The following is a 26,926-nucleotide window of genomic DNA, read 5'->3' as shown; positions in this document are numbered from 1 at the left end:
TGCAGCTGTTAGGAGAGATGAAGTTATGAAATTTGCTTATAACTGGATAGACATGGAAAGTATCATGCTAAATTGTCAAAAACTACGCACGCCAAAGGGTGTGTGCACGCGGGCTCTCCAGGCGGCTCTGTCTCACTGCCCGAGTTCGGTGCTCTGGGGCTGCTGTGTATGGGCTAGATCGGGCCGGCTGTTGGCCAAGGACCAGCGAGGGAGAACGAGGACCAAGCTGGTTGCTGACTAGTTACTGTCTATTCAATCTTCCATCTCTCCTCTTAAGCACTCTTCCTTCCTAGCTACTCAATCCTACATCCCGCTCTCTGGATTCTCTTCCTCCCTCTGGATTTTGCTCTCTTCCCTAGTCTCTCTCCCTACTTGTCTCTCTCCACCTTGTCCTCTGGGCTACAGACAGTCTGGTAGCAAAATCAACATAAGAAAGCCCTTCCTGAGGGCTGCCAGGTTCAAAAGAAACACCACCTAGGGGCATTCCAAAGCCCTTCCTGACTGCCCACAGGCAAAACACCTCTTAAGGTGTTTTTCTGCTTTGCTCAGTCTAAAAGCTCCATCAACATCTCAGAACTAGTTATTTTTGTATGCACACAGTAAGAGATACATTGAGACTTGCAGGGCAGCTCTCCTGGCAACATCTTGCAAACTATGCAAAGGACTCAAGGAGAAGAGAAAAACAATATTTACAAGTCAACAGAACACAAAGTTACAAATAACCAGAGGAAAGTTCCCAATAAACCTAAACTACCTGAGCCTATGTTATCCTACACTAAGTGAAATCAGAAAGAGAAGGACAGACAGAGAAGGACTGCACTCATTTGTGGAGTATAGAATAACATCACATGAGGCTGACACCCAAGGACAGCAGATACAAGGGTCAGCTAGATTGTCCCATAGCTGGAAGACTGCTTCATGAGCGGAGGGGAGAAGGCAGATGGAATAGAGAAGGGATCACTAAGAAAATGATGGCTGGAGGAATTAGTGGGGATGGGAGATGTGTGCTGAAAGTAGATAATGGACCGAACATGATGACCTCTCAGTGTCTGTGTTGCAAGCCATAACGCCAAAAAGTAGAGAGTATGGGGAATATTGTCTGCCATGGAGCAGGAGAAGGGTGGGAAAGGGGGGGTATACTGGGGATATTGGTGGTGGGGAATGTGCACTGGTGGAGGGATGGGTGTTTGATCATTGTGAGATTGTAACCCAAACATGAAAGCTTGTAACTATCTCATGGTGATTTAAAAAAATGTAAAAATAAAAGATTTGGAAGAATTCACTCATGAATATTTCTGGGTCCGTTTTTGCTGTAGGGGAGATTTGTTTCTTATTATCAGCTTCCTTAATAGTATTAGGTCTGTTCAGCCTTCCTACAAGATGTAGAACTCTAAAAATTTACTGATTTCTTCAAGATTTTCCAAACTAGAGGCACAAAATTGTTCACAGTAATCTTTTATTATCTTATATATTTCTGACATTTTTATTGTAATCTCTTCCCTTTTATTTCTTATTTATCAATCTTTTCTCTCTTATTTAAAATTTTGTATGCCTACTAGGGACTTTGCTGATTTTTTCATAAAACTATCGGTTTCAATGATCTTTTGGTTTGTGTTTTTATTTCTATAAAATTAATTTTGTGCTCAGATTTTAATTGTTTCACTCCTACTACTTCTACTTTGGTTGCTCTTTTTCTAATTTCTTGAGATATGAGGTTAGGTCAATTATTTGCACCTCTTACTCTTTTCTGATGAAAGCACATAGTCCTATAAACTTGCCTTGAGGTGTCACTTTTGTTTTTGCTGTGTCCTGTAAGTTCTGATAGTTTGTGTCTTCATTCTTGCTTGCATCCAGGAATATTTTTAATTTGTTCTTTTGTCGCCAGTTCGGCCCAGTAATTGTTAAATTGTGTGCAATTCAACTTTCAGGTGTTTGAATATTTCCCAGTTTTCTGTGTGTGGTTAATTTCATAATCAAAACATGGTGATCTGAGAGCCTACTTGATCTGCTTTCTATTTTCCTGGTACTATGTGGGGCTGTTTTGTAACCCAGCATGTAGTCTATCCTAATAACTCTGCTTGTGAAAAAGAATGTGCAGGCATTTTTGGAGGAATGAAGATCCCTAAAAACGTCTATTAAGCCCAACTTTCCCCTTTCTTTCTTGAGTGACTGTTTCTTCATTGATTTTCTATCTTATTGGTGGCTCTAGTGGTGAGAGGCAGGTACTTAAATCTGTTACTACTATTGTGTTAATGTTGAAATTTTCCTTTAGAACGGATAGTAATTCCTTTACATATCTTGGTGCTCCCCTAATTGGTGGGTCTATGTTCATGAGAGTACGTCTTCTTGATGTATATTTCCTTTTATTATTATAAAATGGTCATATGGCTATCTCCTGTTACTCTTTTGCAGTTGGCGTTCTCTTTCATCTATTATAAATATTATAAATATGGCTGTCCCAGTACTTTGAAATCTATTGTTTGTATGTATGATTGTAGGCTAACAGGGCCTCAGGTAATTTAGGTTTACTGGGTTGTTCCTATCACAGTGCCCCCATTCCTCTGTGTTTATTTGTAACTTCTTTCTTTGTGCTCTGTTGACTTTAAATATTGTTTTTCTCTTCTCCTTGTGTCCTTTGCATAGTTTATTCAGGGCCATGTCCTTTTGTATGGACACAGGAAGACTGTAGCAAATGCTACGCTGTTGTAATCTGGGAGTCTTTTGACTCTACATGATATTTTCCTCCTGGGTATCTGTTCTCTAGACCTAAGCCTCAGGTGCCCTTACTTCCTAGCACCCCCAAAAGCAGGGTCCCGATGAGGGAAGGGAAGGACCCAGGGCAAGCTGTGAGTTATGTGCTACTCTGGCATCGAGATGGGCCTGGCCAAAGTGCCTAATGCTTAAGTATAAGTTAAGACCCAACTCTTAACTTGGGTCATGGACAAATGCTGTCATGATCCAAAAGGTAATAACTAGATCTGGACCCTGCTAGGGTTAGGAATAATTAATCTGGCCTGAGCACTGTAGTCTGAGTCTGCGGCAAGATGTTGCCAGGAAAGCTGCCCTGAAAGCCTCAATGTATCTCTTACTGTGTCCATACAAAAATAACTAGTTCTGAGATGTTGATGGAGTTTTTGGACTGAACAAAGGAGAAAAACACCTTAAGAGGTATTTTGCCTGTGGGCAGTCAGGAAGGGCTTTGGAATGCCCCTAGGTGGTGCTTCCTTTGAACCTGGGAGCCCTCAGGAAGGGCTTTCTTATGTTGATTTTACTACTAGACTGTATGTAGCCCAGAGAGCAAGGTGGAGAGAATCAAGTAGGGGGAGAGCCAAGTGGAGGAAGAGCAGAATCCAGAGAGGGGGATGGAGGAGTGAGGAGCTAGGAAGGAAGAGTACCGGGGAAGAGAGAGGAGAGAGGAGAAATGGGGAGCTCAGAGAGACTGGAATAAATGGCATCTGATCAATCAACCGGCTTGGCCCTCGTTTACTCTTTCGTCTGTCCCACGGCCTGGGCTGCTCCGGCTGGACGAGTGGCCCAGACCCCCTGAAAGCCCGGACACAGCCAAAGGGAAGAGCCACTGGGGCTCTCCCCTGGCCACTCCCCTGACAGATGTTTTTCACATATGATCACCATCAACACATCACCAGCCTTTATTCTGAGCCTATATTAGTCTCGGTGACTAGAGTGTACAACTTCATTGCAGTTATAAAGACTTGCTCAAAGAAACTTGAACGTCTGCACAACATTTGCAAGATTACAGGTTGCTCCTTAGGCTAAGCAATAACCAATAAGTATGAACCTTTTTTTGTCGTTATACTACTCAAACGTGCAATTATGGCATCTTGCTGGGTTCTGACTACTGTTTCTTATAAACTGCTTCGTTACATTTATACTGAGCAGAGTTGGGCACTTGGCGGGGTAAGTTTAACGTGGTGCCTGGATCATCCAGAGTGAAGCTCCTCACTCTTCTCCCCTTCAGAGGCTGTGGTGGTCTGCAGTTGTTCCAAATTGGGATGACTGTTTCACACTCAGCGTTTGAGAGAAGACTGCGGAACTGTGCCAGCTGGAGGAAATGATGGAAGTCTTACTCAAAGAATACAAATCTAACACAAACTATAATATCCAGTATAATTAATGAGCCAATAAAATACTATGAAGTCAAAATTTGTAAGTCTCACGAATAGAAAAAAAAAAGGAAGCCGAAAAATCGATTGATTTTTTTTTTCTGGCGACACCTGGTTGTGCTCAGGGCTTACCCCCATCTTTGTGCTCAGGGATTACTCCTGGAAGTACTTAGGGGACCACATACCATGTCAGGGATTGGATCCAGGTTGGTCTTGCATAAGACAACCAGGTTGTAATAATAATAATCAATTATTACCAGGTTGATAATCATTTTATTAAAAATTTGAATTCATGGGCATAGTGTTATAAATAATTTCTATTTTATTATTTAATGCTTTGGGGGTTATGCCTGGCAGTGCTCAGGGTTTACTCCTGGCTTTGTGCTTCGGGATCCCTTCCTGAGGCTCTGGGCATGGTGCTAGGGACCAAACCAGGTTGACCATGCATATGGTCAATGGTTGTCAATGGTTGCATATGGTCAACCAGGTTGACCATGCATATGGTCAATCCCATATTGACCCTACCCGATGTACTCTCTCTACAACCCCCTTCAGTTTTCTCAAACTAGATATTTAGTTCACATTCTTTTTATTTTTTTTGCTTTTTGGATCACACCCAGCCATGCTCAGGGATTACTCCTGGCTCTGCATTCAGGAATTACTCCTGGCAGTGCTTGGGGGACCATATGGGATGCCGGGGATTGAACCCGGGTCGGCCGCGTGCAAGGCAAATGCCCTACCCGCTGTGCTATCGCTCCGGCCCCTTAGTTCACATTCTTGATGATTGATTCTATTAGAGCTTTGTCTTTCTTGAAAATTGAGTAGCATGGGTAAGTATTTTATCTGATTCATGCTTCAGTTTCCATATATGTAGTTAATAAATGTTAAGGTTCTTAAAATGGAACTTGACATATAATATCTGGTCAGTAAATGTCAGTGATCAGCAGGGTTGGTTACATTGCCTTCTTTTAGGTTAGTTCTGAGAATTAACTAAGCAGATGCTAAAATCAAATAAAATTTCAACTATGATAATGTTATCTTATTATAAAAAATAATAAGCTAAATATTTTATTGGATATCTACGAACTTAAGCCCAAAAATTTTTTTTCAAAAAGGAACACAAAAGCTTTGTCAGTTATCAAAGTATATAAGTAAAGGGTCACAATTTCCCTATGTGTTAGTAGGACTATTTCAAACAAATTTTTTTTTGAAATGTTTCAGAATACATTTACCACTTATAAAAAAGCACTTAATGTCTCATATATTTTCTGCATAAAGTTAAACAATATTTTTATATTTAGTGGATAATCCAAAATAAATGTTTTCAGGTGCAGAGGAAAATGGACACCTCAAAAAATCTAAATGAAAGTGAGGATTCCTTTATAAACACTATGATTTGAAGTGATATTGCTTTACACTCTCAAATTTTACTCGTTGATTTTTGATAATATACCTGACATGGGCTGATGATAATGGGCATTTTACAGATCATCCAGGTTACACTTTCACAAAGGGGAGGAGAAGTCAGAGAGCCAAAGTAGGTCCAGTAATCCAACGATGAAGGAAGAAGACAAGAGGGATTAAAATTTGTGAATGGAATTGTTTTGCCCTGGAACAAAAAGAAGACCAAATGTATCAGTATACCCTGCTATAAAATACTTAAATCATATGCTTAGCATGCATAATATATGCTATACTATCTTGGAGTATATATATATTATATTGGTATTTGATTGTTTCACCACGCAATATTTTGCGACCATTGTGCGACTGAATATTCACTCTAGTGAAATTTGGACCAAGTAAACTTTCTCTTTCAATTGGAAGATAAATTAAGACTCGAATTTCATGCTTTGTGGTTTGTTTGCTTTTGGGCCACACCTGGTGGTGCTCTGGTGCTTCTGCTTTCTGCTCAGAGGTTACTCTGGTTCTGTGTCTAGGAGACAGACACTCCAGTGGTGCTTGGGGGACCATCTAGTGTTGGGGGTCAAACCTGAGTCTCCTTGAGGCCAAAGGAGTAATTAGACCATTTGAGCAATAATGTCTCAAGTGTTACTTTTCTTCTAATCTAAAATGTTTTAAATATATTTAATATATTAAAACATATTCAACTTTCAGCATAAAATGTTTATTATTGGGCCAGACTGTGGATGAAGTGGTCTTGGCTTTTCTGATATTTATTCTATGTGTACTTACATTTCTTTCCTTTAGATCCCCAGCATCCCATATTGACCCTATGCATTGCCAAATGTAATCCTTGAGTGCAGAGCCAGGAGTAACCCATGAGCATCGCTGGGTATGACTCCCCACCCCACCAAAAAAAGAAAAGGAAAAACTGGGTAGTAGGTATCTTAAAATTAAATGATGGGAGGTTTTTCTCAGGTCTTTCATTCATGGAGTTTAGTTAACTCAGGAATGATTGTTTGTTAAAATCATGATTGTTTGTTACATTTTGTCATCACCTTGTTTTGGCCTACAGTATTTATAATAGATATATTTAAGAATTATCCTTTGGGGCCGAAGTTATAGTACAGTATGTAGGGCATTTGCCTTGCATGCAGCTGACCTGGGTTTGATCCCCGGCATCCTATATGTTCCCCCAAGCACCTCGAGGGGTAATCCCTGATTGCAGAGCCAGGAGTAACCCCTGAGCATCGCTGGATGTGACCCAAAAAACAAAATAAATAAATAACAAGAAAGTAAAAATTATCCTTTGAGTTTATTTCTGAATTCTCGGCCTGCTTTAAAACCCTTTGAGCTAATTTTGTTCACATATATTTTCTAGGTAATAATCCATTTAATTAAAAAATTTGAATTCGTGGGCTGGAGTGATAACACAGTGGTTGGGCTTTCGCCTTTCACGCGGCCAACCCGAGTTCGATTCCTCCACCCCTCTCGGAGAGCCCGGCAAGCTACCGAGAGTATCGAGCCCGCACAGCAGAGCCTGGCAAGCTACCCGTGGCGTATTCGATATGCCAAAAACAGTAACAATAAGTCTCTCAATGAGAGACGTTACTGGTGCCCGCTCGAACAAATCAATGAACAACGGGATGACAGTGACAGTGAATTCATGGGTACAGTGTTATAAAACATTTCTATTTTATTATTTAATGCTTTGGGGGTTATACCTGGCAGTGCTCAGGGTTTACTCCTGGCTTTGTGCTTCGGGATCACTTCCTGAGGCTCTGGGCATGGTGCTAGGGACCAAACCAGGTTGACCATGGGTCTGGAGAGACAGCACAGTGGGGAGGGTGTTTGCCTTTCACATGGCCTACCTGGTTCAATCCCCAACATCACATATGGTTACCTGAGCTCACCAGTGGTAACTCCTGAGCTCCAGAGCCAGGAGTAACCCATGAGCACTGCCAGGTATGGCCCCCAAACCAGAGCAAAACAACAACAGAATCCTCAAAATAATGATGATAAACCAGTTCAGCTATGAGTAAGGTAAGGGACATAAGCTTGAATTATTTCTCTGGCCCCAATTGTTTTCTTTTAAAACTTTTTGCTATAATCACCAGGAGTAATTCCTGAGAACAGAGCCAAGGAGTAATCCCTGAACACCATCAGGTGTGGTCCCCAAACAAAACAAAAACAAGCAAAAACTCCCAACTTCTGGCCATATCTTTAACACAATTTTCTTATTTCGAATCAATTTTTTTTTTATTTGTTTTGCTTTTTGGGTCACATCCGGCAATGCACAGGGGTTACTCCTGGCTCTTCACTGAGGAACAACTTCAAGCAGTGCTCGGGGGTCCTTATGGGATTCTGGGAATCGAACCCGAGTCCGCCAAGTGTGAGGCAAACGCCCTACCCGCTATGCTATCGCTCCAGCCTCTCTAATCAATTTTTGTATGTGTTGCTGCTTCTTCCTTTTGAACTTGTCAACTATGCTTTTTTAATTGGTTCTTCTAAAGAACAAATTTTTAATTTTGTTTATAAAATTTTACCTTACATTTATTCATTTTTTTTTTCATTTGAAGTTTTATTTTTATCTTCTTTCAGTCTTTTTCTGTTTTTCACATTATCTTTTTATGTACTTAAGTTTACTTTTTTCTATTCAGAAATTCTCACCTTATAAAACAAAATTTACTTTTATAGAAATAACTTGAAATAGATTAAAAAATAAAAAAAAGAAATAAAAAAATAAAATTGTGACAGTTCTCATACTGTGAGAGGAAATGAAAATCTTACTAAATAGGATTCAGATTCTGAAATAGGATTTAACCACCTCAGAAAGCCGACTCATGAATCTTGGAAAAGTTGTCTTCCTACCCTCTCCAGGCTGATTTCATCCAGGCATCTCAGATGGGGGCAGGTATCTCCCTCCGCCTGCCCCCAAAGAACCCCTGCAGCTGCAAACCTCCAGAACCTAATTGTGGCCACACTCACAGCCAACCTTCATGAGCTCACCCTGAGCACAGCAAGCATGAGAATGAATCTGCTGAAAAGCCCAGGTACACAGGCTGTATGACTGAAAACTTCACGCTTGCATGGAGTTGGGAATGGGTCCCTCCTCCCATCTCCCGGACCTCCAGGTTTCCTGGCAGTCATTCCTATGAACTGCCTCTGGGCGCCATTTAAGCACATGAATGGCCATATGGATCCAGAGACTCACAGATGGATCTCAGAAGAGAGCAGCACATCATAGAGATGCCCTCAGGCCCCCAAATCACCATCCAGTTAAAAATGTTAACTCCAGCTCTAGCATCCCATTTAAAATTTTAGAATTCCAGGAGCACAGAGCCTGATAAGGTCTCATACTCTATGCCACTGATATACCAAGAGTAGCACACCACATTTGATGGGGTGTAAGGTAGAAGACAATCGATCTTGATAAATGTGTATATATATATATATATACATATATATGTATATATATATATATATATATATATATAAGCACCCAAAGATTCAAACTCCAAGAGCACCTCAGTGATCTCTTATACAGGGGCTTAATGGCTCCGAGATGAGATGCAATAATTTTCACACACTTTCCTCTAAGGAAACATTTTTGGATCATTTTTAGTGAAGTTTTCATGACAAGCAATACAAAATAAATGTTTTAGCATCTGCCTGTGAGGCAGGCTTGGAAGGTGGTGGGAAAATTTGAGATAATGTTGGTGGGAAAGTGTAATGGTGGTGGGATTGGTGTTGAAAAATTGAACGTACTTAATTATTGTGAACAACTTAGTGAAAATAAAATTAAAAAATTAAATAAAACCCAGAAAGTTAAGCTTAAATATATCACTAAATCCATTCTTTTCTCTTTTACTCTGTGGACAGGAATTATTGTACTCAAATTTGCATATTAATCGTATGTTAAAAGAATATCTTTAACTTCTGTGTTTTTCTGCCCCCACTGCCAGCCTTCAGCCCCCTCCCTTTTTTTCCACATCTGGTGGTTCTCAGGGGCCATTCCTGTCTGTGCTGAGGAATGACATCTCTTGATACTAGGGGGACCATAAATAGTGCCAAGGCTTGGACAAGATAGTAGGATGGAAGGCAAGAAGCTTAACCTTTGTGCTATTCCATTTTTATTACATTTTTTATGGCATAGCTGAAGAAATGAAGTCATTTTTCTTTATTAAATGGAAAACATCACATTTTAGTGAAATCAATGTTTTTCAATGTTTTCTTTTTTTTGGTGGGGGGAGTTGGATACATCCGCCAGTGATCGGGGTTTACTCCTGGGTCTGCACTCAGGGATCATTACTGATGGGGCTCAGTGAATCATATGGGGTGCTGAGACCCATAGAAAGCAAACACCCAACCTGTTATCCTTTCTTTTCAGCCATAAATGTTATCTCTCTTATGAACCACCCCTGGCTGTGCTCAAGGCTCATTCCTGGCAGGATTCAGAGGACCATATGCGGTGTTGTGAAGGACTGGCCCAGGACAGATCACAGGAATCAATTTAGCTTTCTCAAGACTCTTTTTACAGAATCCCGCATTGCAGAATAACTTGTTTTTCTGCTCCTGAGCAAGAAATTCGGATACAGGCAAGAAGGGTCGCAAGAAGGGTGGTGGTCAGACCAGATAACCAGATGCCTCTCACAAGACCCATATCACAAGACCCATGTCACAAGACCCATGTCACAAGACCCATGACTGCCCCCAGAACCGGGACATTCCTGAATATTGGAGCGAATGCTGATCTCTAAAACCATAGGCTAAGGAATTATGTCCTTTGAAATGGATTGTTTAAGGAAGTTTGTAATATTACAAATCTATTGGCTATGAGATGCGCGGGCTCTGCTGTAACGGCTGGGGAAGGCCTATATAAGATCTCCTTTGGAGAAGCTCGGGGTCTTGGCCAACCTACTGGATTTGTGTGTCCGTGTGGGCAGCTGGACCCTGGCTAGCCAGTCTTACAATAAACCCTGCTTGCTGTTTGCAGTCTCTGGAGTCTCTTTGTCATTAAAGGGAGATCTCGATCCACGCCCTAACACTGTGAATGGAACCGGGTTGGAGTCAGGTGGGGGTGTACAAGGTAAGCACGCCCTACCGGTTGTACTATCCCTCCAGATCCTGAAAGTAAATTTGAATGGCTATGTAAGCTGTTGTTCTAGTCTTCTTCCTGCTAAAATACATAAATAATATCTATAAAAAACTAAAACCAATCCAAAAAACAATTTTGAGCAAGAGACCTTCTCAGAAATAAGAGATAATTAAATACCACCTTGATTTTCAGAATAGCTTATGTTTGCAAGTGGTTTTGCTTTGGTTTTCCTACTTCTTTTTACCAATCAGTAGAGTTGATTTCCGCATTTCTGTGAATTCTCGACTTATAATTTCAAGTATATTATTTAGTTAACTTGCCTTTGTTTTAACTGCGTGTAAGGCATCAACTATCCTCTGCAAATGAATGTTTTCCCGACCAATCTAGAAATTTAAAGAAGAAAGAAAGAGCTCTTATGAAAGGTATTATCAATTCCATTGCAGTTTGGCTAAGTTTTTAAATTTTTCAGTTAAAAACAGAGAAGTGAATGGGCCGGAGAGTAGTACACCAGGTAGGGCGTTTGCTCATGCTACCTGGGTTCAATCTTCTGACATCCCATAGAATCCTCCAAGTATAGCCAGGAGTAATTTCTGAGCTCAGAGCCAGGAGTAACCCGACTGAGCAACACTGGATGTCACCCAAAAAGCCACAAAATAAACAAATAAAACCGAAAGATTAAGTATTTTATCTCTGTTTTAAGACAGGAAGATTTTCCCAGGCATATATCTTTGTGAACCTTTGTAGTCTTCAAATTGTTATTAATGCGTAATCCCAAAAGTGTGGCAACAAAAATCTTATTTGTAATTTGTAATTTGGGGCTGGAGCGATAGCACAGCAGTAGGGCCTTCACCTTTCACTTGGTCGACCCGTGTTTGATTCCTCCGCCCCTCTCAGAGAGCCCGGCAAGCTACCAAGAGTATCGAGCCCGCACATCAGAGCCTGGCAAGTTACCTGTGGCATATTGGTTATACCAAAAATGGTAACAATAAGTCTTAAAATGAGAGACGTTATTGGTGCCCACTCGAACAAATTGATGAGCAATGGGATGACAGTGACAGTGACAGTGAATTTGTAATCTATATGTTCAAAGATATGTAGCAACATCCAAGAATTTAACAGAGCTGTGATACAAAAACAAACTTCATTTGGTGCTCTCTATTAGATATAACTAATGCCAATTTTGGCATGTTTCAGATGCTCAATAGAGGCTTACCAACATTAGTATAATTTAAAATAGTGACTTAAGTAATAATTAAATTGACAGTGTAATGATTATTTACCTAAAGAACTTCACAGTTCTACAATCCTATAGAGGATTTGGGTAACACCTTCTATTTCAAATGGCAATTAATCCTTAGGTAATCAATATCAATTTAGTATTTATTTCCTGATTCATCAATAAGTTCCTGAATCTATAAGGTCAGAAGTTTAGAGGAAAGTGAATTTGGGAGAGCTGAGGAATGAGAAAGTCTTTCTCATCTCTAAAGCCTTTCTATTCTATCACTACCAGAAACTTACCTCTCTCATAAAGAGTGCAATTTCAAAAAGATTAAGGCAACAAGTTACTAAAGAACTATTTGTTTGGGGCTGGAGCAATAGCACAACAGATAGGGCGTTTGCCTTGCATTCGGCCAACCAGGTTTCTATTCCCAGCATCCTATAGGGTCCCATGAACACTGCCAGGAGTTATTCCTGAATACAGAGCCAGGACTAACCCCTGTGCATTGCCAGGTGTGACTCCCCCCAAAATAGGAAAAACAAAAAACAAACAAACAAAAAGAACTATTCGTTTACCTTTAAAGGTAAACAATTATTCACAGAATGAAATGTTCACAAGAGTAAGACTTAAGCATCATTTTGCTTTACTTCATCCTCTTTTGTGGTCTGAAGAATAAGAAAGTAATTTACTGGAACTCTATAACTCACCTTCATCAAAACTGATAAAACTACTAACCCATCAGCCTGTGAGACGGCTTCAGCAAAACAAGAGTACTTTTCAGAATTCCAATGAACAAGGTTAAGCTAAAAAAGGAAAATGTGATAAATTATTTATATGAACATGAAGACTAAAGTAAATTACAAGCTATTTGTTAATTTATGACTATGTATTTAAGCTTAAATAAATAAAACTTTTATCTACTGGACAGGAAATGGCTCGTTTTCACAATAAACAAGGGTTATCTGTGTACTGATGTCTGTGTGAACAGATCATAAATCTTGGAACGAGTAATTTTTCTACCCATAGTATGCTAACCATTCAATGTTACTCCCTTAACAATTATACTTTTTTTAACGTAAAAATTATAATGGAATTCTTCAAGAATTCAGAGAAAAGTCTAGTAAAATTTGTATGGAATCATAGAATGCCCTAACTAGCCAAAATTATATTGAGGAAAAAGAAGGTGGGAGGGTGTTGCATCTCCTGATTTTAGTAATCAAGATCGTATGACACTGGGATAAAAAATGCATAGACCAGTGGAGCAGAACTGAGAATCCAGAGCTAAATCCTCAGATTTATGGACTATCAGTCTACAGCAAAGGAACTGTGTGCATGAAGTGGAGCAAGGAAAACCTCCTCAATAAAGGATGCTGGAAAAACTGGATAGTGTGCAAGAACATGGAACTGGATCTATATCTCACAGCATTCACAAAGTTTAATTCAGAGTAAAGACTTTGAGATTAGACAAAAATCCATCCATAAAATACACTGGGAGAAAATTAGGCAGAAGTCTCCAGGATATGTACCTCAGAGATATATTCAAAGATTTTATTAGCTGGTAAATGTAATAAAATAAACAAATGTGAGTAAATCAATTTATTGTTTGTTTGTTTGTTTGTTTGAAGGAACAGTACAAACACACCAGACTTCTACAGAAAGATGGCACAAAACTCCATGACAGATCAAAATGGATTAAAGACCTCAACATCAAACCAGAATCCCTAAGGAAAATTGAAGACAAGGTCGGCAAAACCCTCCACAACATTGTATCTTCAAAGATGACACGCCACTGGCCAAGCAAGTGAAAACAGAGGTAAAGGGGACTACCTGAAACTAAGAAGCTTCTGCACCTCAAAAGATACAGTGACCAAAGTACAAAGACAGCCTACAGAATGGGAAAGGATATTTACCCAATAGCCATCCGATAAGGGGTTGATATCAAGGATGAACAAGGCACTGGATGAACTCCACAAGAAGAAAACTGCTGACCCGATCAAAAAATGAGGTGATGAAATGGACAGAAACTTCCCCAAAGAAGAAATCCAAATGGCTGAGAGGCACATAAGAAAATGCTCAACATCACTAATCATCAGGGAGATGCAGATCAAAACAACTATGAGATACCATCTCACACCACAGAGACTGGCACACATCCCAAAAAACAAAAGCAACTGGTGCTGACGCAGATGTGGGGAGAAAGGGACTCTTCTTCACTGCTGGTGGGAATGCCGACTTGTTCAGCCCTTTTGGAAAACAATATGGACGATTCTCAAAAAATTAGATATTGAGCTCCAATTTGACCCAGCAATACCACTCCTGGGGATATATCCCAGAGAGGCAAAAAGGTATAGTAGAAATGACATTTTCATTTCTATGTTCATTGCAGCACTGTTTACAATAGCCAGAATCTGGAAAAAATAGGAGTGCCCAAAAACAGGCGACTGATTAAAGAAACTTTGGTACATCTACACAATGGAATACTATGCAGCTGTTAGAAAACATGAAGTCATGACCTTTGCATATAAGTGGATCAACGTGGAAAGTATCATGTTGAGTGAAATGAGTCAGAAAGAAACAGACAGACATAGAAAGATTGCACTCATAAGTGGAATATAAAGTAGCAGAGAGGTACGAGCTTGCAATGATGCAACTTCTGGCATAAATTTCTCTGGACTTAGTTACTAAAATACTAAAATACAGAAATCCAAAACCACGCGGCTGCTATTGTGGCCACACGACCTCATGTCTCTTCATTCTCAGCAATGAAAAACAAATTATCAAATGCTTCCTTTCCAGCAGGTTGGACTTGGGGGGGGGGACTCCAAACAATAATAGTGAGTTTTTTGTTGAAATATTGAATGTAATCAAAGTAAAGAGAAAGTAAAGTGAAATTTATCAGCTACACAGGCGGGGTGGGGGGCTGGAAGGGTGGGGGGTCGGGGGGAGGTTTACTGTGGTTCTTGGTGGTGGAATATGTGCACTGGTAAAGGGATGGGTGTTCGAGCATTATGAACTGAGACTTAAGCCTGAAAGCATGTAATTGAATCACATGGTGATTCAATAAAAAAAAAAACCTCCATGACAATAATCTCTCTCAATGTCAATGGTATAAATGCACCAATTAAGAGACACAGGCAAAATGGATTACAAAATGAAATCCAACATTCTGCTGCCTACAAGAAACTCATTTGAATAGTCAGAGCAGACACAGACTCAAGTCAAATGATGGAGAATAATTCAACAAAAAAAATTTTAAATTAAATCATCATGGGCTGGAGTGATGGCACAGAGGGTAGGGCGTTTGCCTTGCACATGGCTGACTGGGTTTGATTCCTCCGTCCCTCTTGGAGATCCTGGCAAGCTCACAAGAGTATCCCACCCACACGGCAGAGCCTAGCAAGCTAAGTGGCATATTTGATATGCCAAAAATAGTAACAACAAGTATCACAATGGAGACGTTACTGGTGCCCGCTCGAGCAAACTGATGAACACATTGATGGGACAAGATGACAGACAGTGCTTATTTATTGTTGGGGGGGGCACACCTAGTAGTGCTCAGGGTTTAGTCCTGACTCTGCCCTCAGAGACCACATCTGGTAGATCTTGGGGACCACATGTGGTGCCCGATTAAACCCCGCTCAGTCATGTGCAAGGCAAAAGACCTACCCATTGTATGTAACTCTAGCCACAAATTAACAAGTTTTTACATGGCAAAAGAAGTAGGCTAAAATAAATTATCACTGACTAAATGGGTGAAAATATTTGCACATAAAATATCAGATACTATAATAGCCCATAGAGATAAAGCACTCATAAACAATAATAACAAAAAATCAATAATTCTATCATAAAATTGGGAGAGGAGATGAATAGACATTTAGCCCAATAATATGTACAGATGGCCAATAGGCATATGAAACACTCTTTATGTCACTTATTAAGAAGGAAATACAAATCAAAACAACAATGAGTTATAATCTCACACTAATGAGAATGGCATGTGAATATCAAAAAGACTGCAAACAGTGTTGGTGGCGATGTGGTGAAAAATAATCCTCATTCACTGTTGATTGGAATATTATAATTTAATTCTCTATGGGAAACAGTATAGAGATTCTTAAAAAAATAAGGGCAGTGCTCTCAGCAATTCCATTTCTTGGTATCTATCCCCCAAACACAAAATCATTAACTGGAAAAGAAAAATGCATTTCTGAGTTCATTGCTGTACTTAGTACAATAGCCAGGATATGGAAACAATTCTAAAAAGTCCAATGTCAAAGGAATGGATAAAGAAGTTGTGCAGCTCAGCCTCTTTGGAAAATAAGGTTTTGCAAAATATAAGTTTTTCCAAGATATAAGTTTTCCGAAAATATAAGTTCAGAGATTTCTCAAAACAGTATGAAAGGAACTCCCATATGACTTTGGGAGTTGAAATAAACTTGAAAATTTCATTCCTGGGCATCTACTCCAAGAAAACAAAACCATTAATTTCCATACTTATGTTCATTTCAGCACTATTTATTTATAAAATCTAAAAACTTCCTAAGTATCCAACAATAAATGAGTGGATAATAAAATTGTGATATGTGTGCATGTGGAATACTATTATAATTCATACATATATATGCATGGAAAACTATTCAGAAATGATAATAAATAAAGATGAGTGGATAATAAAATTGTGATATGTGTGCATGTGGAATACTACTATAATTCATACATATATATGCATGGAAACCTATTCAGAAATGATAATAAATAAAGCTTTGCAGCTTAAAATGCAGCTATAATTCAGATGGAACAGAAGTGTACCATGCTAAGAGAGATGAGTCAGAAATGAATACTTTTGCTCATATGCAGAGCATAAAGTAACAAATGATCAACAGAACTGATAACAAAAGAGATTACATGGAGAAAAAGAAGAGACCATAGGATAGCGGCAGAGGAATTGTGAAATATTGGGGAGGGAATAAGTATATATTATCATTGCAAGTGTAAGAAAATTATTTCAATATTATTTTTAGTGATGATTTTTCAACTAAAAAGTATGGATTAGAAACAAAGACAGCTAAACGTGATTGAAGAGACTACTAATTGGATAGAGTACAGGGGTTAAGGTGCTTGACATAGATGCAGTGACCCGGTTCTATCACTGGCAGTGCATATGGTTTCTGGACACAGCCAGTGGTGATCCCTGAGCACAGAGCCAGGGTAAGACCTGAGCATCAAAAAGCCTAATAGACAAAGCTACTGGAGCGATAGCACAGCGGGTAGGGCGTTTGCCTTGCATGCAGCCGACCAGGGTTCCATTCCTCGTCCCTCTCGCTCTAGAGCCCAGCAAGCTACCAAGAGTATCCCACCCACACGGGAGAGCCTGGCAAACTACCCATGGTGTATTCAATATGACAAAAACAGTAAAAGTCTCACAATTGAGAAGTTACTGGTGCCTGCGCGAACAAATTGACGAATAACGAGATGATAGTGCTTCTTCTACTAAGAGAAAATAAAGATCTTTTCAGTCAGACTAGAATGGTGAAAATCATAAAAGTAGTAAAGATCAGTATTAGCAATGTTGAAGGAAATAACATTTTTTAGGTATTATTGGCAATATATTATGGTATGCCTGAATGCAGGAAAAAGTTTATATGTATATGAATACGTACATATTTACACACACAAGGCAGTCGAGGTATATATACACAATACAGTACTGCTCAATGTAAGAGAACATGAGAATTTTTCAGTTTTATACAAATGGATGAAACTGGAGTGTTTCATGTTGAGCAAAATTAAGTGAAAGGGAGAAGGACAAATACTGGCTGAACTCATCTGTGTTAGTTATATATAGAGAAAGTACATGGAAATAGCCGGTATCAAAGGATGACAAATCCTTAGCCTGATGATAAAACTCAGATTTCCAAGCAGGAGAGGGGAAGTGGGGGGGAGTGGAAAGGTAAAGTAGATGTGGAATAAAGACAGTGGCTGAGGATTCTGGGCATTTTGGCAGCAACTTTGTAAATAAATTTTATACTTGTTTACAATGTTGGGACCATGGTACCTGAATGGTAACTAAATACAAGGAATAGAATTAAAAAATTATCCTTAGTCTGTCAAAAATATTAGTAATCCTAACTCATTTATGACCAAATATAAGTTTTCTAACAAGAGATATTTCTTGGTAACTTAGAAGAAGGCATTCCTAGGATATTTGGTGTCTTAATCAAGAAGAAAATATATCTTATTCACAACTAAGCCCATTCAAATCAGTATCGCAAACTTCAGCGCTTGTGGAACCCTAGACTTCTATATCCAAGTACATACGAACATCCTCTTGATGCTTTTCTGATATCTTCACATGAATGTTACCTTGAACATGGACTTTTAATTTCCCACTTACCAAATGTGTTTCATTTTTCTTTCTTAGGATAATGTACTTCTTGCCAACTTAATAATTCAATCAAAAAGTACATTTATCCATTTTACATTTTCCTCTATTTATCAACATCTTTAAGCTAATGTCCCAGATTATAGCTTTTCACTCATTCCACATTTTGAGTTCTGAGATTTAATTGTTGCTATTCTCTAGAATGCCCTTCCTTGAATATTTCAATGCCAGGTTTTCCCCTTGGTTTAGGATTGAAGTCAAAAACCAGTGTTACAAAAGGCAGAAGGCATTGTCATTTTCTGCCAGTAGGGGCTAGTTAAATACATTCTGAGATATACAATTGAGATCACTGTATCACTGTCATCCCATTGTTCACGGATTTACTCCAGCGGGCACCAGTAACATCTCCATTCATCCCAGCCCTGAGATCTTAGTAGTCTCTCCTTACTCATCTTTCCCAATGATGGAGGCTTCTTTCAGGGTCAGGGAAATGAGACCTGCTATTGTTACTGTTTTGGGCATATGCTTCCCCCAGTCTCTGGTGACCCGGGGGTCACACCCATAAACCACCTCCTACCGGCGCCAGATAATCTCATCGGCCAACCTCCAGAACTCATGGCTGTTTTTCCCGGAAGGGATCATAAAATGAGGTCCCCATAACCATGCCACTAGACTCTGAGCCAGACTGTTTTCACTCAGAGCGCCCCAGAGAGGAGAGGGTGAGAGCCCTCTTCCCTGCCAACAAGGAATTCAGCCTTGGCAGCCGACCTCCACTACCCAACAGCCACCACACTCCAGGCTGTTTTCCACACGCTTGGGCTGAGACTCACACGACTGAACATATTTTTTGACACATCATCATAGAGGGAAATATATACAATTGAGATACTATGTAGAAATAAAATAAAGCAGATTTATACTACTAACTTAAAAATGATCACAATGAAATAATAAAATGAAGGAAGCTGAACAATAGATATTTTATTTCATGAAAATAAAATTAGTCAGCCGGTGTATATGGTCCATATATGGATCATATATTCATACAAGTTAAGAGTTAACGTTCTTTTTCAATCTCTAAGTCTCTCCTTTGACAGTGGGATGCAAATATTCCCAGGTTCCCTATGGATGCACATACATAAAGAATGTTTTGAGATAGGTCCTATGTTTCGATATAAAGGCAAATCAAGATGTCTGTGCCCAAGGAACCTCAGTCACCCACCCAGTTCTCAACTCTGTGGCCAGTCCAGTAATCAAATAGACTCTTAATGGGTCTTATTGATGTGTTCCAGTGTCACCATGCCTAGGCTACTGGTATTTCCAAACCTGGACATTAAAATGAAAAGTAAATGATAGTGTGCACCATTTGGAATCAGAATCTTGAAGGAAGGTAGCACCTCTTCATGAGGCTTGCCAAGGCTACAAGACACTCTCTCTTTTTTTTTTTTTGCTTTTTGGGTCACACCCGGTGATGCACAGGGGTTACTCCTGGCTCTGCACTCAGGAATTACCCCTGGCGGTGCTCAGGGGATCATATGGGATGCTGGGAATAGAACCCAGGTCAGCTGCATGCAAGGCAAATGCCCTACCTGCTGTGCTATTGCTCCAGCCCTGTAACAAGACACTCTTAAGGGGAAAATGATTCTTGGGCTAAGGAGTTCAGTTTCAAGTTCAGCTACCTCTTTTAGACAGAAGAGTTCCTCTATTGCTAAGCACAGCTTGTGTCTGATGTTAATGAATCCGGAGCCTGTTACATAGACCAGAATGTTCATAAGGTGATATCTGATGTAGCAAATGAGTTCATTCTGGCAATACCCCTAGGGTGATTATCACTAAGTTACATTACCTCTCCAGAGTAATTGGCCCCATCCACTGTATGCTCAGAACCACAGTCATCTGTACATCCCCAGTGAAAATGGATCTCCCGCAGCCTATAGATTTCACAGACAGGACCATTTCTAAGCACTGGAAGAAAAGTAGAGCTACCATGAGTCTTGTTAGCACAAGCTTCAGCTTACCTTTGCACTTAATATAAATGGATATAAATCAGTCAGATTATAAATTTAAAAACCTCTTTAGTGTCAATCATTTTAATCCTTTCTTTTACATCCATCTTAGTGTCCATAGCCATGATGCACCATGAAAAATCATTGATAAAATAGTGCATGTGTAACATACAATTCTCACTATATGAGCTGCAATTTTACCCATTTCAGCTGCCAAGAAAGCATATTGGAAGATGAATGAGGTAGAGGCTTATAAGATATCCCCAAATCTACCTTAATTTGCAAGCTCATCCATTCATCTTTTGACAAAGACCATTTAGGAAGCATCAAATTCTTCCTAGCAGTCAAGATGCAACAGATTTCTTTTTGGTAATTATTATTAACAGATGCCACTCCTTATTAAAGAATGCTGATACTCTGGGGAGGGGATGTGCATGCAGTATCAGAAATCAAACGTGGCCTTACATATGAGAGATATTCTACCACTTGAACTGTTTTTCTGGCCCTACAACAGTATATCTTGTCAACTTATTGTGGGTCATTAGCCAGGGACCAAGAGAAAGTACCTATAAGCAATGGGGTCACTTTTACAATTAAAACATTGAATGATCTTGTTTTTTCTACCCAATCATGATTAATTAAATACGCATAATGACATGACTAATTTGATATTAGCAATGGCCATAGCCACAAGGTGGCTAAATTAGTCTCAGGGTCTTTTTAGGAATATGCGGAATCAAGTTTTGCCTTTTTTGCAGGAGGGCTGTCTTTTGGAGTTGTCATCAAAAATTATTATTCAATAAATATGTAAAAAAACATTACTATGTAACAGGAAATGTGTCAGATTCTGGATGTTTGAAGGTAATCCAGTCACTACAGTCTAGTAGACAGTGGACAAATAGACAAACATTCTCATATACAAAATTGTTTCATTCAGGAGTTAAGGAAGACACTCATTTTCTTACGATACTTCAAGCATTTCACACCTCAACAGATAGTTTTGGCTATAAAAATAAACATATTTAGGGCTTGAGAGATAGTTCAGGGGTGAGATTTTTGATTTGCATGTGGCTTACTCCCATGTATTCCCAGCGCCCCTTTATCATTGCCCTGGTACCTCTTCCAAAAACACAGAGCCAGAAACAGTTCCTGAAAATTTCTGGATACCCTCTGACAAAACTATATTTTTTTCCTTCCCATCATTCTCTTCAAACATACTTCTTTTCTACTCCAGATATCTCTATGAGGAAATATTTAAATATTCAGTTTTACATTCATTTGATGGTTAACCAGGACATTTTGGAAAAATATAGTTTGAGTATGAAGAGACAGGGGGTGCCACTGAGAAGACTAGAAGAACTGAGGCTTCAAAAAATCCTCTATACCACGTGGGAATTATCTAGAAATCCAAGAAGCTTCACTAGAAGACAGTAACACTATGCACAAATACTTAGAAGGGCACTGTTTAAAACTCCATTGTTTCAACCCTTGGCCCTAGATCACTTTTTTTTTTAACCAAATCATTATGAGATACAGTTACAAAGCTTTCTTCATGTTTGAATTTCAGTCATACAATGATAGAACACCCATCCCTCCATCAATGCAAATTTTCCACCACCAATTTCCACCACCAATATTCCAATATCCCCAGTATTCCACCCCCCCCCACCCATATCCCACCCCCCCCACCTCTATGACAGATAATTTCACCAATACTCTCTACTTTTGGGCATTATGGTGTGTAGTACACTAGATCACAAATTTGAGATGACCACATGGAGGCAAGGGAGGGAGATGAAGAGGTGAACTAGATGTAACATAAAGCGAGTCTTGGGCATTTGAGCAGTGGTGATGTATGTTAACTGTATAAGAAGACCATAAGTGTCAACACTATTATAAACATGTTACTTAACTACCATTGCTTCAATCTCATCAACCAAGAAAAGAGGGGGATTAATCAGAGTTTTCCAACTCATGAGATCATTTCATCCACCAAGAGAAAAGGGGAATAATCAGAGTTTTCTAACTCACCAGATCGGTTATCGTGGTCCTTAAAAGTTATTTGGAGTGTGTAACCATTATTGGTCATTTCTTTGGCTGTGGCTGGATCATAGCAGAGGCATACAGGTTGTAGACAAGGATCATGTTTTGTTTCTTTGGTTTTAATATCGATTGGAGACTGGTTATTCCCATTTGCAATGGGGTACAACCTACTCCATTGTTCAGGACCTACCAGAACAAACATGTATGCAGTCAAACTTTATTAAATGCTTAATAATTATTGTAGGATTATAATCAGCTCTTTGCTTATTAGTTTAGGTTTTATGTTAGTGTTTTATTGATATACTGTTCAATTTAGTAGCAATTCAATGTTTGAGGATGCCCCTTTCTTTACTGTATAATAAAATACTGTATTGGTCAACAGAAACAAGATACTCATAGAGTGTAGGTAAACATAAATAAATTTATATATTAATATGTATGTAGAGAGACTTTATTTCAGGGGCCAAAGAGACTTCATTAGGCTGAGCACATGCTTTGCGTACTGAAGGCCACGGTTCATCTCTTGCTCCCCACAATTCTTCAAGCACCCAGGAAGTGGTGCTCCTCCCCTGCCCTAGGCACAGAAATGGGAGTAGCCCTTGAACACCTCTGACTGTGGTCCAAAACCAACCCCTTGCAAAACTGAAATGAATACAACTCATGTCCCCCAGGGGGAAGAATTCTAAAATATATACACAATTACTATAATTATAACACTGAGGAAATTTAAATTATTTTCCTCTGAGTGTGCAGTTATTTGAATCTTATTTGCATTAGTATTGAGTAACATCACTCATAATAGTGTGAATATTTATATTTTTACTGTAAATTTTTAAAAAATATTTTTAATTTTATTGAATCACTGTGAGATAGTTACAAGCTTTCATGTTTGGATTACAATCACACAATGATCAAACACCCATCCCTCCACCAGTGCACATTCCCCACCACCAATATCCCGTGTATACCCCCCCTTTTCCCATCCTCCCCTTGCCTCTAAAGCAGAAAATATTCCTTATACTCTCTCTCTACTTTTGGGCATTAGAGCTTGTAACACAGACACAGAGAGGTCATCATGTTTGGTCTTGTCTACTTTTATTTATTGTCTATTATCTACTTTTGGCATGCATCTCCCATCCCAACTGGTTCTTCCAGCCATCATTTTCTTAGTGATCCCTTCTCTATTCCATCTGCCTTCTCCCCTCCGCTCATGAAGCAGTCTTCCAGCTATGGGGAAATCCCACTGGTTCTTGTATCTACCATCCTTGGGTGTCAGCCTCATGTGATGCTACCCTGCATTCCACAAATGAGTGCAGTCCCTCTATGTCTGTCCCGCTCTTTCTGACTCATTTCACTTAGCATGAAACTCTTCATATTTATCCATGTATAAGCAAATTTTATGACCTCATCTCTCCTAACAGCTGCATAGTATTCCATTGTGTAGACGCAGCAAAGTTTCTCTAACCAATCATCTGTTTTAGGGCACTCAGGTTGTTTCCATATTTTGGCTATTGTGAACAGTGCTGCAATGAATATATAGGTACAGATGTCATTTCTACTGTGCTCTTTTGCATCCTCGGGAAATATTCCCAGCAGTGGTATTGCGGGGTCATATGGAAGCTCAATTTCTAGTTTTTGAAGGACTTTCCATATTGTTTTACAGAAAGGCTGGACCACTCGGCATTCACACCAACAGTGAAAGAGCGTCCCTTTTCCCCAACATCCACGCCAGCACTGTTTGCTTTTGTTCTTTTAAATGAGTGCCATTTACTGTAAATTTTTACAAATTTACTGCACCTTCCTACAATTAAAGCAACAATCATTTTAAGTGCTCAGTGCTTCTTTTACTATAAAAATGACTAATCTATTATTTTAATTCACATGAACAGACCGCCTACCATTTCTGCCTTCATATCTCCAGCCACAGTTTGCCATGCTGTCCTACTGAGATTTGTTTTCCTGAAAACAAAGATAGCATCTATAATTAATGACTGCAACCAAGTAGTAGACTTGATCATTTGAGTTTTTTAATAGAAACTTCTCTGTTCTTAAGGAAGCAAACTTATGTAAAAGTAAGAGGTGTTATAAAAAGCCCATAAGGCTCAGGTCACATCTAGCTATTATGCTTTCTAATACTGGAAAAGAAATAGAAAATTTAAAAATTTTATAAAACCAACTCCGGTTTATATCATATTAGAAGACTTGGTTGTTTATTATCATATATGATTTTTTTATTTCCTAAGTTAAAAAAGACATTATACTTGAGAGTTCCAGTTTTACCTTGTTAGATACTTAAGCTCTACTACATTAATAGGTTAACAAGGTGAAAAATTGTGATGCTTACAGGTTGTTAAAGCAAATATTTTGAGGAAATTTAAATAATCACTGTATCATTGTCATCCCATTGTTTGTCAATTTACTCGAGCAGGCACCAGTAACATCTCTATTCCTCCCAGCCCTGAGATTTTAGCAGCCTCTCCTTACTCGTCTTTCCCAATGATTGGAGGCTCTTTAAGTGTCAGGAGAATGAGACCTATCGTTACTGTTTTTGGCATATCGAATATGCAATGGGTAGCTTGCCAGGCTCTGCCTGTGTGGGCAACAGGATACTCTTGGTAGCTTGCCGGGTTCTCTGAGAGGCAAATTATATATATAATTTGTTGCCTACTGTCTGAACTCCATCAAATATGGTGTGGTAATTATAGAAAATGGGTAGGAAGTGTCTTATGTGTTGCGTGGCCGCTTTGTGGCCGTGTGGTCCAGAAAGTGGCCTGGAGTGTGGCGGCAGTAGGGCAGTGGAAGTCGGCTGCTGGTGCTGGGTCCCTTGGGGTGGGGAGGGTTCTCACCTGCCTCCCTCTGTGGTGCCCCAAGAAAAATAAGATAATGTTGTTGTTAATCTGAAATATATTAATTATAATGACACATTTCATAATCATGCAGGATGAGAATAAAGTTAGAGTAATAGTATCATTCAATATTAGAATCCATAAATGGAGAAGATCCCATACTACTAAAGTTAAATATATGCCAGTTTTTATTTTGCACATCAAAGACAGTCCCCGTGGATGAAAGCCTTTCTTCTGGCTAGTTTTACGCACTATACAGTGCCGAGTGACCCAGTAATATTCCTCCTACGTTTATAGTTCTCTTAAAACTCTCATTTAAATCTGAATGGAAGTGAGAATTTCTACTTGATGAACAATATGAGAATCGACAGAACTTTTTAAGGAAGCATAAAACTCTGATTAGGATGTGCTGTTCTCAGGCTAGATCCAAATCTCCAAGATTCCTAACATGCTAAGATGGGAACGCAATCAGACATAACACTCCTAGAGCAGCACGTTTTCATGGCAAGGTAGAAAGCCATACCCTTCCATTCTGTAGACTTGTCTTAGCCACCTGGACACTCTGAAAGAAAAGGAGGGTGAGGAGCAATATATTTCATGACTGCTGGAGACAAGTTGTTCATTTTTTATAGTCCTACTGCCTGCTATGCAGAGTGACATGGCTAGTGAAACTAAGTTTCCGTTCTGAGGATTAAGTCAACTTAAAAGGAAACTATTGTTTTGGGGTTTCCTTTTTCAGTGGAGAATGGAATGGGGTAGAGGGCACACCATGGGATGCTCCGGGCTTGCTCCTGTCTCTGAACTCAGGCATCACAGCTGATAGTGCTAAGGGGACCAAATGTGGTCCTGGGGGATTGAACCTAGGTGGGTTAGATGCAAAGCCTTATGCACTCACTATATCACAAATAGTATGCTAACTTTTGAATACATTAAAGTATTTAATTCTCACAACTAAATTACATATTAAATTACTAAATTATAAATTCATCTATATATTTGATTATATAGGTTAAAACTAAGGTTTGTGATCTATGTAAGAAGACTATAGAGGTGAGGACAAATCAGAATTATAAAAATTTTCCCTCACCAATCCCCATTCTCTACCACCAATGATCCCAGTATCCCTCCCACCATCCCCACCCCTGCCCCCTCATCCCACCCCACCTCTGTTGCAGGGCATTCCCTTTTGCTCTCTCTTTTGGGGTGCTGTGGTTTGCAATATAGGTATTGAGTGGCCATCATGTTCAGTCTATAGTATACTTCAGCTTGCATCTCCCATCCCAAGTGGGCCCTCCAAGCACCCTTCACTTGGTGGTCCCTTTATCAGAGAATTCTTAATCTCGTGTCTTTCCAGATTTTTGTTTAACAGAAACTTATGTAGTGATAACAATGGTCAACTCTGGGCCATATATGTTGCCTCCTAATATTTGTTACTTTCTTACAAATAACTTTCATGATGCACACCTGAAACGTAATGTGATGCAACTTCAAAAGAATTGAAATATAAGTGGTTTTACTATAACTCTTCTATTCAGCAACATAATTGGAAAAAGGAAAAGAGGCAACTTGGTTTTTATCCTGTTGATGGTTCATCAAAGGCATGTCTCAGCATTCATCTGGGATAATAAAGCTTTAGAATTTTTAGGTTCAGAGTTACTTTGACGCTACTGTAATGATCTGTTTTTGAACTTGCACACAAAACTTTTTATATGAAAAAGATTTGAAATTTAATAAGTTGAAGTTGCTGCCGCTGCCAAAGGTCAAGGGCTGGGGGTGGGAGGACTTTTCTGAACTCCCAACG

General features: G+C 39.3%; 1 protein-coding gene across 1 annotated transcript; it reads right to left on the bottom strand.

Annotated features, from left to right (window-relative positions):
- Positions 1-3,856: 3,856 nt before the first annotated feature.
- LOC101559107 (carbonic anhydrase 1) lies at positions 3,857-24,214 on the bottom strand. Its single transcript, XM_055124429.1, has 7 exons — positions 24,178-24,214; positions 22,268-22,465; positions 20,077-20,195; positions 12,553-12,648; positions 10,947-11,009; positions 5,578-5,733; positions 3,857-4,063 (listed from the first exon to the last, which is right to left on the bottom strand). The coding sequence occupies exons 1-7, from the start codon at positions 24,212-24,214 to the stop codon at positions 3,857-3,859; spliced, it is 876 nt and encodes a 291-aa protein (XP_054980404.1).
- Between the last annotated feature and the right edge of the window lie 2,712 nt (positions 24,215-26,926).

This window comes from Sorex araneus, chromosome 2, assembly GCF_027595985.1.
Source record: "Sorex araneus isolate mSorAra2 chromosome 2, mSorAra2.pri, whole genome shotgun sequence".
In the NCBI taxonomy this organism is placed as follows: Eukaryota; Metazoa; Chordata; class Mammalia; order Eulipotyphla; family Soricidae; genus Sorex; species Sorex araneus.
Note: the sequence above shows the minus strand (reverse complement) of the source record. Positions and strands in the feature narration are given on the sequence as shown.

Excerpts from the sequence above, each read along its gene's own strand:
- LOC101559107 (XM_055124429.1), bottom strand. The coding sequence starts at position 24,214 with ATGGCAAACTGTGGCTGGAGATATGAAGGCAGAAATG. Across the intron at positions 22,466-24,177 it reads GAGATATGAAGGCAGAAATG|GTCCTGAACAATGGAGTAGG; the intron begins GTAGGCGGTCTG and ends TTGTTCTGGTAG. Across the intron at positions 5,734-10,946 it reads TACACGCAGTTAAAACAAAG|GGCAAAACAATTCCATTCAC; the intron begins GCAAGTTAACTA and ends TTTTTGTTCCAG.